Source organism: Syngnathus acus, chromosome 1, assembly GCF_901709675.1.
Source record: "Syngnathus acus chromosome 1, fSynAcu1.2, whole genome shotgun sequence".
NCBI classification, from domain to species: domain Eukaryota; kingdom Metazoa; phylum Chordata; class Actinopteri; order Syngnathiformes; family Syngnathidae; genus Syngnathus; species Syngnathus acus.
Window position 1 is genome coordinate 13,867,583 of NC_051087.1, and position 13,400 is coordinate 13,880,982.

Sequence of the window (13,400 nt, forward strand, 5' to 3'; positions counted from 1 at the left end):
AAGAATCCACCACAAATTGCACACTCGTTACCCCCTCTGGAGGTGCTTGAATAATATCCCCTTTAATACGCTTCATAATAGCATTTCTCACATGCTTTGGAGAGCGTCTCACTTCCTGTTTGTCCAGCAAGGGAAGTTATGAGTAGTAAATGGAAAATAGTAACACAAAAGCTGGGTGAGAAAAGGAGCAAAAGTGTTTATTCCAATTACACTGCATTAGCTGTTTTCATTTTTTTTTTTTATATTTTGATGAAAAGGTTAGATTGATACCCTGTCCCAATGGTGCATTTAGATGAGCGTGTAAATCATTTCATGACCAAGTGCATATCTCAAATCATCTTTTCCCACTGAAACAAATTGTAATCCATTCCAGGCCCCCCAATGTTTTTCATGAGAACTATTTCTCTCATTATTGTACTGTCTATAAAGAGACAGTAAAAACATTTGCCCTCCTCATAACCTGCAAACACCTAAAATGTGACCACAAAACACGACTGTACCTAACGTATTGTTCTTCCCTGTACCTCCGTGGGGGTCTATTGGTAGTAATTTGGCACACCAGCTTAATAGCGCGTTACTTCCATCAACTGATGTGGTCCTCCCAAAGTAAGGAAACCAAGGTGAATTTGAAATTTTGTTCATATCTCAAGATAATGTCATAAATATTCAAGACCACTTTTTGTTCAAGACCACTTTTTTCGGACTGATAACATCATGGACTATTCACCACTTGAGACTAGTCACAGATAACAATCCCAAATACAGATACCACTAGTACTTCCATCCATCCAATTTCAACACCGCGTATCCCGTTCAGAGTCACCAAGGGGTGGGGGGTATCCTGAACTGGTCTCCAGTCAGTCGAAGGGCACACACAGAGACAACCAGTCACACCCACATCCACAGTGTCCCTGAGTGGGACGCGATCACACTGCTCGCACACCCCTAGACCATCAGTGACCCCATTCGTACTTTTAATACATAAACTTTCCCCCCTAAAAACAACGACAGATTATTTTAAAGAAATACCGATACATCCCAATATAGCACTATTCCTTAAAACTGGCAAATTTCTATTCTTCTCATTTCTAGCTCCTAATCATAAAACCACCACAAGAGGTCAGCTGATACTGGTATCGGCTGCTGTCGCGAGTACGATACCTTATGTACAATACAGCCAGTATGGTATCAATAATGATATCTGGTTTTGGTACACGCCCATCCCTCGTTGTAAACGTGTAATTCATTAGAATTCTGCAGATTAATATCATCAATCAGACAAATCATTTTGAAAACTTGGAAAAAATATGTATTAATATCTGACAGTAGCGTGTTGTTAACACATCTGCCATAAATAGATGTGAAAATTTGATTGCCTTTGCTTTCCATGTTCACCAGTTTCCACCCGCTAATGTCTACCATTTCCAGGTTAACAATAGACTTTTTTTTACCCCTTTTACTTCATCTTGAATTTGGTATGGGTTTGAATAATGGTAAGGATATCACGTGGACTGGATCATGGCGTGTGTATGACAAGTAAAAACTACAATCAAGAATTGCAGCAGAGTAACAAAAACAAAACAATGCACTGACCTCTTTTTTCCGGTTTTTCAGCATGTTCTGATACTTGGACGATTCTTTGTCCTGCTCAGATTTGATGCGTTTGGCTTCATCCCTCAGTCGATTGGTGTGCTCTTGTTCCAACCTTTCGATGGTCTGCTTTTGCTGCCGCTCTAGATTCTCTACCTCCTGGTCATACTGACGCTTCTTACTCTGGAAGCACACATCATAAGCAAATTCAGGTGACCAAACCACACGTCTTCCACCATAGTTACAAATTATAAACCAGGCCAAGACTGGGTGTGAAAACTCGAAAGTTCCAGCGTTCGACATGCGGGACAGAGGATGTATAGACTTTGCCGGGGAATTTGCGCGACCTTGTGTGCCTGGACATTTGATCCACCGTTAAAACATTAAGTTGCTGGAGAGTTGAATAATACCCAACATTTTAAGATACAGGGCAGGGTTCAATAGGGAGAATAAGATGTCCTTGAACAAATAAATAAATAAATAAATAAATATTGAAAATTTATTGGTGGAAAACAATGCATGAATGGGTGAACCCACAGGTGACGATCCGCAAGTACATACGTAGGGTAGGGGTCCAACACTGTATACGGCAAAACAGTGTTTCCCAACCAGTGTGCCGCAACACACTGGTGTGCCATGAGAGAGGTTCGGCTGTGTCGTGGGAAATTGTCCAATATTAATTACGGAGCGCATTGTAAACAGGATCGCCAAACCACTGGTTAGTTAGCGCAAGACCTGGTCAGCCACTTGCTAACCACGCGTGCGTGAGATTTCATATTGTGTTGGTGTAATTGTGCTGCATCGGCGCATATTCAATTTATGTGTGTGCTTTTGATAACGGTGACGCTCTGACGGCTATGGTGCGTTTGTGGACTGACGGAAATCCTAGCATGTAGCTGGATGGGAGAACCTAGATTGTGCTTTTTTTTTTTTTTTTTTTTTTAACTACACAGACATGTCGTGACACCTTCACTGTGATAACCACTCAGCTGCTGCCAGAACAGCAGGTCGTCTTTAAACGTGACTTTGTTCTGAATGTCGCAATATTTATAGAGCTAGTCTAAAACAGTAAACACAGTCATGTTAATTCTTTTGGATTTTAATCGCTTTCAGTAGTTTATTCCTTACACTGTCTAAAGTATTTTTAAAAATCTGTCACTTTTATTAGAAAAAAAAGAAATACAATAAAAAAAATCTGTTATTTAACTCTATATGTAGGAACAGGACTTTATTTATACAGCACTTTCACAACGTCTTTCGTCATAACGTAACTAATTTTGAGATAGAACCTGGTGTAACACTTAAAGATTTTCGTAGGTGATGGGCCTCGAGATTTGTTCCAATGAAAAAGGTGTGGCATGGATGAAAACAGGTTGGGAAACACTGCTGTAAAAACCTCATAAAAAAGATCACCAAAACAAAGCGGATATAGCGATGGTGTGAATGATTAATCGTGACAGAGCTGGGCAAGACTGTAGTAACTCACTGTAGTCTCTTGCTCAAAGCGGCGGTAAATCTGCTCTTTCTGCTGGTGCAGCTTATTGCTGAGCTGCTGCTGGGCCCTCTGCTCTTCCTTCTGCAGAAGACGCAACTCCCTTAGTTCCTGGCGTCTGGCAAAGTGGAGAAAGCGAGGAGAGGAGGGAGTGAGCAAAACAGATAGACATTATTACTTTTGTTTTGTCTAGTCGGGAAGGCAAATTGTACTTCTCCAGGCCATTAATAATAGCTGAGGACACATTTATACCTCAGGAATCTCATTTCTTCATTCTTTGTGTCATTGTCGGTAATGATCTTTGATGTAGTCACACTGACTTCCACCCCGTCCACAATGAATTTGCGTGTCTTTTTCAATGTCTTCTTCTGACGCTTTGTCTCCTGGGAAAACAGGACAAGAAAAAAAGTTGGGGCTTCATATATCAGTTTGCAACTTTTAAACAACATTTGATCACCCAACAGTCTTAGAATAACACACAGTAGGTGAATATAATTGCTGTGTGGTACCTGAATGGAAACTGATCCAGGCTCTTTTGTTTTGGACAAGAAGCTTGAGATGGACAGATTCAGGTCTACACTGCTATTATCTGCAGTTGAGCTCCTACCAGAGTCGGAATTGTCATCTTGAGCTTTGTCTGGAAGAATCTTCTCATCTTCTGCATGCTTCTTTACTATAGGCTTCGCTTCATCTTTCTCTTTTGAGAGAGCTTCATCCCGACTTGGTAAAGCCACCTTAACTTGTCTGTTTGAGTCCTCTTCTGCTTGTGTGATTGATTCCTCCACAGTAATTATTCTTTTCTCTGGAGAAGTATCATCTTTTGGTATCTCTGCAGTACCTTCTGGATTGACTGGAACCTCAGCGGCGTCAACTTCTTTCTTGTTTTCAGAAGGCATCTCAAGCTGCTCCATTTCCTTTGCAGGCGGGATCAACAAGGCCTTGGCAGGTTCTACTTCCATCTTTTCTGCATGCTCTGTGGCTGCAGGGGTAGTGGACTCTTCCACAAAGCTAGTGACCAATACGTGGTTTGCGACAGGAATCTCATTGGGTGTTGTGCCGGCCGGTCGTGGTTCACCCTTCTCAGGAACAGATTCCAAGATGGTGGGAGAAAGTGGAATCTTTTCATCCTCAGAACTGGCAACACTCACATCGGAGGGAGCACGTTTATGGCCCTGCAGCAAAGGTAGAAAATCACTTATTTTTTTAACCAACTTGACATGAAACAATCTTGTTTATTGATCGTGTTTAATAATGCATCCATTCATGAGCAAATAAATTTCACCTTTGGGCAGCACAAAATTTACAGCATATTTGCAATTGCTTCACTGCACCCTTCAGCTCATACTAAAAAAAAGAATGCAGTTTAAAGGTTTGCATACCATATTTGGTTCAATTTCTTCTTCTTCCTCTTCCTCTTTGTGCTCTTCAATCTCCTCAGTCACCTCAGCCTTGGCTTCAGCTATTATCTCTCTCAGAGGCTTGCTGTCTGTCACACTGGAAACAAATGAATGCTGACAAGAAACAAAGAAAAAAATTAACAAAATTAAAAGAAACACACATTGGCAAATCCATCTCTTATGCAACTTTACAGTGTGTCGTACTGAAATTTATTTTTCCAATAAACAGTATAGGTATTATTGTAGTTGCAGTACATATTTTACACCAGCATTGCTGTTAATACTTTGGTTTGGTTGGTTTACTTGGTTTGCTAAATTTGATGAATAGTACACCCCTCTCCATCTACAACAACTCTTGAGACAGTGGCAATAGAAAGGTGAGGTGGTGAGTTTTGCCTGAATAGATTAAAAAAATTCTATAAATTTGATATAACTAACATTTCAAACAACTATAGAATAAAATCTATTAAGAGTAGAACAATACAATTTTGCATGATATCCTAAATCTGTTTGTAGATTTCACATAAAATAAATCAGGAAAACCCATGACTTGAACTGGGAAGCCTTGTGCCGTTAGTATGGAATGACCCAATACTGAATGTTTGATATACAAATGATTGCCTTCATTCTTGACTTTATTCTAATCCCCCTTTGCACAGGTCTGAAACGTATGTAACTTTTAACATAACTACAAAGTAAATTTCTTGCCACCTTGTCCTTTTACGGCTCACAAACCCTTCAATGCAACTGTGATTCCATATTTTTAAAACCCTTTAAGCCGTCTTCTCAAGCACCAGCATTAGAAAAGTCTTTGCTATGTCAGTGTGCATGAACGCATGCTGATTGGCTTGCATATCTCTTTAAGCATGTACAGTAGCTGTAACCAGGCAAACAATGTCAACCAATGAAAAAAGAAAAGCCCTCTCTGCGTCTTATGTGTATTTATGTGCAAGGATTATTGTTTATTTTCTGTGAGCAAGTTTTAATTGAGATAAATGGAAAAGAGTTCTGAGAGCGTTCATTTGGAGGCACCTGCAAAAGTTGTGCGGCACTCCACCTGTTGTCCACATTTTTGTCCAGACAACGCTTTAGGAAATCATTGAATTCTGGAGACCTGAAAGGGTCAAGATAAAATAGACAATTGTTAGTCCGACGAAAGGTCAACTGAAACGCCAACATTATTTACATGTTTTTCCAGTGTCTAATAAACAGATGGAAAATGAGCAGCAACAGGGGTGTCAAACTATTTTTTTTTGGACTGCAGAGGAGACTGTCGGGACATCACCAATTCAGGACGAACAGTGAAGATTTGGTGATAAAAATTATACAGTGTAGAACAGTCTTGACATGTCAAGACAATAGAATTTGAATTGATAGAATTTCCATGAGGTTTTAATGCTGAGACCCACCAACGTGATGGCTGCATCAGAGTAGGAGGGTCCGACTTGGCAATTTTCAGAAGGACTCTCATGGGGTTCATCTCGTGATTGGGTGGCTCAATTTGCGCCAGCTCTATCAGGGTAACGCCGAGTGACCAGATATCAGCTTTGTAGTCGTATGGACGGTCCTTAGATGTCTCACACATGACTACTTCAGGGGCCATCCTGCAACAGAACAAGTAGTAACATAAGAGCATTTCTGTACCTTAAATAACTACATGCATTTGTTTTGCCAGAACCCCCAAAATATATACATAGATTTTCTTATTTTACACTCACCAATATGGCGTCCCAATGAAAGAGTCTCTCCTCTGCAGTGTTTTGGTGTTTCGAGCAGAAACACCAAAGTCAGCTGAAATACATGTAAAAAAAAAAAAAAAAAAAAAAAAAAAAAAAAAAAAGATCTTCATGACAGGAAATCTACATTAGTTAGATAAACCAAAATGAAATCATACAACCAAAACAAAATGCCCAAATGAACATTTATTTTCTTGGTAGAATCTGAGACTTGCTATTTCGTAAAGGCAGAATCTCACCTGACAATTATTTTATGATTCATAAAATGATATGAATAATGGTTACAAATATCTGGGAATCATTTTTATTCGAGGAATGACTTTGGTAATGCTTACAAAAATGACGGTAATAGTACAATGACTCCAGAAGAGTCATGTGAACGTACAATCATCATAAAAGATGAGCATGCGTAACCTAGCACTATAGAGAATGTTTGGTGCGCATTATTGTGCTATTTTCAGAATTTAAATCTCTTTAACTGAAAAAAATACCTGTAGGTTAGTGTCACATGCACATAAAACAATTCTACATAAAACAGTTCTGTCTACATTGCTAGATTATTGAAGTATCAATTCAGAAATGTTACCTTTGCAAATTAAAAAGAATGCATACCAGTAAGTAAAATAGAGCATTACTGACATTTTATTTGGGCAAAAGTAGGTTCCGTATTTTCCGGACTAAAAGTTGCAGTTTTTTTCATAGTTTGGCCGGCCGGGGGTGCGACTTATAATCAGGAGCGCCTTATGTGTGAAATTATTAACACATTATTACTTGATCATTAACACATTACTTACTTACTAGTAGTTTTCACTTTAACCCGCACGAGGGCGCGCTAAGCCTGTGGAATAATTAGAACTGCAACTGACGATGAGTCTGACGTCCACTCACTTCCACCATCCACGGATTTCCGGAGTCAGCGGAGTTGTTTATAAATGACAGAGAGGAAAATGATTTCGATGGATTTAATGATTTGGAATGATAGGGATGGTTTGATAAAATTGTTATTTATGTTAGAGTTATTTGATATATAGTTTATATATAGTTATATAGGCCTGTGGAATAATTGGAACCTCAACCAACGATGAGTCCGACGTCAGCGCCGCATGTACTTCCGCAGTCGGCAGCGGCGTTGTTTATAAGTGACACAAAGGATGAAGATTTCGATGGATTTAATGATTTGGAGTAACATGGATGGCTTGATAAACTTGTTATTTATGTTATAGTTATTTGAATAATTGTTCAAATGTTACATCAGGCACGTTCTCAGTTCCTCGTTTGTGTTTATGTAACGTTAGCATACCGTATCATTAAGCCTGTTATTGCCTATTCACGTCTGTTCTTGGTGTTGAATTTTGTCAAATAAAGTTGCCCCCAAAATGCGACTTGTACGCCGGTGCGACATATATGTTTTTTCCTTCTTTATTGTGCATTTTATGGCTGGTGCGACTTGTACTCCGGAGCAACTTATAGTCCGGAAAATGCGGTAATTAATTCAAGTGGGTCTTTTGCAAGAATATTTGTTATATGAAACCACGCTCCTTGATGACAGGACACGATTTTACAGATCCTTCCTTACCCAATTTAACATCACCATCTAGAGTGAGCAGGATGTTGCCAGCCTTAAGGTCTCTGTGGATGATTTTTATATCATGGAGGTAGACAAGGGCCTGTAGAGTCTGTCGGCACACCACCTTAATTTGTGGCTCTGTCAAGGCTCGCTCTAGTTCTGAAAAGGTAATGGACACAAAATACAGATAGAACATGTATATGGATTAAATCAGGGGTTGGGAACCTATGGCTCGTGAGCCAGATATAGCTCTTTTGGCGACGTTAAAAACGTTATTAAAAAGAATACATTAGTACACTCATAAAATCGTTGGTCTTAATTAAAACACATGCATTTAATTGTATTAAACCTATCGTTTTTTTTTAAATGGTATGGCTCTCACGGGAAATTATTTTTAAAAAATGGGCATTTATGGCTCTGTCCATCAAAAAGGTTCCCGACCCCTGGATTAAATAAATCATGGATGAAACATTTTAGTAAAAAAATATATAACAAGTGGACTCACCTAACATAACAGCATCTACAGCACCTCCCGCACAGAACTCGATGAGAATCTACCAACATTGGTGGAAACAAAATTGAGTTATTTTATTAGTGAATCATCAATAACAGATCAACAAGCATAAACTAAGGTTGCGTTGTTAAAACATTAAAACAATCAACAAGGAATATAAGGCTGATCATTCACGTTAACGAAACAAGAGCTCTTCCAGGACTGATTTATGGTACTGGATGTTCATTCGCATACCTGGGCTAGATTGCAACATATGTGGAGACAACGTGTGCATTTCACACTGTCATTAATTAACACGTAAACGATCAGGTTGTCTTATAAAATCTCAGCATAAACGCTATGCATAAACTCTATGTGAAGTAACGAAGGACTCTGAGTGCTTAAAAGCCATTTGGAATCGTTCAATAGGGCTGGTGGCGTAAGAGGATTGGCCCAGTTGGGGCCACATTGTGGAAACTGTTTCACGCAGCTACGAGCTAGACCTCTTAAGATAGGCCTTAGCCCTTCTGCTGCAAATAGGATTATAGTTTCTATGCACACTGGCCCTCAAGTAGTGGGAACGTGGCAAAGTGCAGATTCTGGAAGCATATTTTCTATTGAGCTTAAACAAGTCTAATCTTTTTGCATGTTTCAAAATTAAAGCTTGTCTTCGAGGACGATGCAAATCTGTTACTAGTTCGTACATAAAATGTTGGTGAAAAAAATATTTAAATCACTGCTATGAAGAAAGGAAGTCTGGCTGTGCTTTGGTTCAACCACTGAGAAAAGCTATTTTGTTTGATGTTTTCATTGAGGCACTAGTGTTATTTATAGACATTCGGTATTCAAAATCAATTGTTTAAGCACCTGTAAGAAAAGACTAGCCCGAACTTTTCACTGTGGTTTATCGGCATTCCACAGTTGAGAGGGGCTTTTTAAGACTGATCCACTTATAGTAACAAAGCCCATAGAGGACTGAAAATGACTTAAGACTCAAAACAATCTTGGCTATTCAACATGCAGTTGCACACTATTGTATGTTTTTCTGTAGGCGAGCAGTTGTTTCAGTGGCTGAATTGTTATACAATGGCTCCCACAGAGTGGCGGCATTATTCATGGCCTGGGACTGCGGTTTCCTCCCAAACATATTTGTTTGACAAATGTGAATGCACAAATAAGACTTTTTTTCCCCTTGAGGGTTCAAAGTATCCAAGGACTGAATTATTCCATACACGATGAAAGGTACTTGTAAATTGAAAAAGTGCTTGTTACATCTTTGATTTTCATCTATGAAACGTACTGTATGTACAATGAAGGATATTTTCTTAGCACTGTTTCTTATGTAGGAGGTGAAGAGATAGCAACAGCATATTTTTGTTAGTTTATACAAACTTATGTATATACTTTTTATACTTTTATACTGTTTTACTTATGTCAATCAATGTGTACATATTCCTATTAATCTATATATTTTATCATGTCAATCAATGTGTAAATACTCTTAATAATTTATACACACAGTTATGCAATCGTGTTATAACAGCCATTGATCAGACACACTTTTTATTCATTTGGGGACACAATGTTTATAGCAGTCGTCACCAACGTGGTGCCCGCAGGCACCGGGTAGCATCTAAGGATCACTTGGGTAGCCCCAGGCCTACTCTTCTGTACATGTAGCTCACCAGTGATGGGACATTACTTTTGGGGGAATGTTGTAAAAGCGACTATCAAAGATTCATGGAAATACAAGTGTTGCATAGCTGTTTCCTAAATATTGCGAGAAGTCAGTAACATGATCAGTGTCTTCACATAATTGTGTGTGACCTACAGGTATCCCTTGGAATTAATTAGTACTGCAGTCGCTCTCAGTTTTTAAAAATAGCTTGGCAAGCCCTGATTTAAGGATACTCTGTGTGGTTTTTGGTTGTAATGCAAATCAGTACATATGGCATTTGTCTCATAATATATTAAGTAACACCATAGGGTAACAATGTAAAACACAGTCTAGGTACCAAAATAAAAAAAAGTCCAATTTTGACAGAGCTATAATAATCCTGTATGATGATTAACAGTTAAAAGCTATTTAATACGTCTTGTGAACTTTGGCCCTGAAATTTGATAAGCATACAGTAAGACAATGTGTTAAGCTATGGAAGCATTTCAATATCTTGCAATATTCAAGCTGTGTAAACTGCCGTATTTGAAACAAGGTTTACAAATAAACATGTTTTGCAACATTTTGCAAACACTAACCACCTTCTGGGAAACATTACTTTGATATATTGCTCAGCATGCAGTTACTTACCCAGAGTTTGCCCTCAAAATAGAAAGCATCAAGCAGCTTGACAATATTTTGGTGATCACATGAGGCCAAGATGTCAATCTCTACCATGTAGTCCTCCAACTCTTCTTCAGTCTTTGTGTCAATAACTTTCGCAGCAGCGAGGACACCTGTCTGTTTGTTCTGAGCCTGTAGAATGCAAATGGATGGTTATGAAAATGCATTATTTTGAATTTGAGTAAGAGTTGCAGTGTTTATCTTTTGGTAATTATCTAGAATAGGCATCTTCAAATGATGGACTGAGTCAAGGTCTCATGTGGACCATTACAATAGTCCCTGTGTTGTGACCACCTGATCATGACCAGCAAATGAACCTGTTTGTTTAACTGAAGAGAAGGCACAGGTTGCATGGCCTATTTTAAAAGTAGAAAGGTTTACTCATAAAAGAACATTTTGAAGAATGAAAGGACAGACCGCTTTTCTAGTCTTCCAGAAGCTCAGCCCAAAAAGAGCAAAAATAAATGTTCGGCCCAGAGATTTGGGGGCACCCGATCGTTTTCTCGAGAGGCGGAATGAGCAGGAATGCTGCGCCTCCGAGCTGAGTGAACAGTGGTTTTGGCAAACATTTTAACATGGCTAAATGCTCCAAAAATTTGATTCAGCACGATATGGCTCTTATTAGACTAAATGCAATCTCGTGTGGTAAAGAAGTCTGTGAAGCTCCCGACCAACTTCTTGTGGAAATGTATTCCATTTGTCTTCTGCGATCAGAAAAAGTTAAATGAAGCTGCCACAGTGAGATGGAATACTGTACAGCCTTTCCTTGTGATCTGCCAAGTTCAGTAGTACGTTCTGGAAAACTGATAAAATCCCAGAGATTTCTTTAACTAAGAATTCTATCTGTGTAAAATTGATCATGTCCAGTGGACTATTCAAACCTCCTGTCAGTGAGCAGGACAGTTGCCAGTGATGATTTTTAATTTGAACTGTAAATGTAAAAATCATCAGTTGTTCATAATACTGTATTGTGCTTTCTGTGGGTTTGGCCACTTGTGACAAAGTCATTGTGCAATAATGAGTAGTGGAGAAATGACAACATGAAATGAAGTAAAAAATCTTTGCTCAGAAAGACTACTTCTTGTAACACTTCACAATGGTTTGACATACATTTTCTTGATTTCCGACAAAAACCTCTGGGTGCATAACAGTGCCCTTTGCTTCTACTTATGAAATGAAGCAGACACTTGAGAACTGCTATTTGACTGGTATTCACACTAATCAAAACGGAAAACATTAATTAGTAATTCTTGTCGATTCAGTGAATTTTCCTGTCACGTCTTCTTTGTTTATTGCCACATGAAAGAAAATCCAATTAATCACTCTACTTTTATGGAAATTTTGGATTCAGTCACTAATATGCAACACACAAGTGTTTACTTTTCTAAATTGGACATGCACATTTTAGAACCACTTGATGAGCATACAAATAGGAAGTAAAAGATAGTTTTAAATATCCTTGGTTGTTTTGGTGCTATTAGCAATGCAACAAATTTATACTGATGAGATGTAGACCATCGTGTGGAATGAGAAGGTCCTCCCAGACATATTTGACACAGTTCTGTCACAAAGTTGTTTGTGTGTGGCTTTTATGGAAGGTGGGTGGGTCACAGTAAAAAAAAAAAAAAAAAAAAAAAAAAAAAAAAAAACGTCTCAGCTGACACTGCTCATGGCACTTGCTGCTTGGAGCCTTCTGGGTACAGTTACAGAAACGGATCTGTATTTAAAAGAACACGAAGAGTTTGACATTCCTTACCTTGAACACTTTTCCAAAGGCTCCATCTCCCAATTCACCGATAATGGTCCATATTTCCTCCGGGTTTTCATCTCGTCGGACATTCTCGTATTGTTTCTTCTTCTTCTCAGTTCCCAATTTAAATATTTTGCGTAAGTTAAAGAATGACATACTGAAGCATGGGAAATGCCGAACAAATCAAAAGTTGAATCTCTTTCTATTGTGGCACCATATATAAAGCAGACAAGTATTGTAAAGTCTGATGACCACCGTAGCTTTTGATAACAATCCAAAACCTAGCTTAGCCTCTGACTCTCGACTGACCAGTCCAGAGAATTCTGTGCTCTTTTGTCCATCGTGGGTCACTTGGGTCATCCAAATGGTGTTGAGTCTCCTGGACTCGTCGCGACATCAGAAATCTACTCGAACGATACCATTCATTTAATGCTAAGGAGTACCAAGGGCTTGTACCTACTCTGAGCGACCAGTGGCCCCGTGGGTTTCCTTCTTCAACCAAAGTGGAAAAAGAGTAAAGCGAATTTCCTTCCAAGTAGTTCCAAGCAGTAAAAATATTAAAAACTTTTAACACCAAGTCCGGTTATATTACACGTAGCACGTAGTTCTGCATTAGCTAAAACATTCATCCTCCCTGGGTTGGGTTTGGTAATCTAGCGGATTTAGTACCAATGCGCGTCCACGCGTGCGCGCGACGTCGCGGTTCTTTCTTCTCAGGTTCTTGACGTTCTTGTTGGTAGTTGGCACGGACAATTAAGTCGTTTGTTGTCTCTATCTACACGGACGACCAACGAAACAGGTCGTTTAGGGTCAAATTACTGTTTACGTTGTAACGGCAACCTTCGGGAGAGGGGTGGGTGACATTCGTGGTCGGCATGTGGCATTGTTTCTTTTGTACTATTGTGTGGAGGTTTAACTACAAGTCCCATGCACCATCAGTGTTCATCGAAGGCGCGCTGTTTTAAACGTTTTTATCAATTTATTTAATTATACTAATTTATACCACCTATTAAATTATTGTAAGATACATTCAC

The 13,400-nt window shown here is 39.0% G+C and overlaps 1 protein-coding gene across 1 annotated transcript in view; it reads right to left on the bottom strand.

Moving 5' to 3' along the window:
* The window catches only part of slkb (STE20-like kinase b), a 19,183-nt gene extending 5,940 nt beyond the window's left edge, over nt 1-13,243 (bottom strand). The window contains exons 1-12 of the mRNA XM_037254410.1: nt 12,373-13,243; nt 10,584-10,748; nt 8,288-8,336; nt 7,792-7,941; nt 6,198-6,270; nt 5,889-6,083; nt 5,512-5,593; nt 4,462-4,593; nt 3,592-4,254; nt 3,335-3,465; nt 3,077-3,200; nt 1,594-1,773 (exon numbers count right to left, since the gene is read on the bottom strand). Of these exons, the coding sequence (XP_037110305.1) occupies nt 1,594-1,773; nt 3,077-3,200; nt 3,335-3,465; nt 3,592-4,254; nt 4,462-4,593; nt 5,512-5,593; nt 5,889-6,083; nt 6,198-6,270; nt 7,792-7,941; nt 8,288-8,336; nt 10,584-10,748; nt 12,373-12,522 (2,094 nt within the window). The 5' untranslated portion in view covers nt 12,523-13,243. The remainder of the gene's footprint in view (nt 1-1,593; nt 1,774-3,076; nt 3,201-3,334; nt 3,466-3,591; nt 4,255-4,461; nt 4,594-5,511; nt 5,594-5,888; nt 6,084-6,197; nt 6,271-7,791; nt 7,942-8,287; nt 8,337-10,583; nt 10,749-12,372) is intronic.
* Between the last annotated feature and the right edge of the window lie 157 nt (nt 13,244-13,400).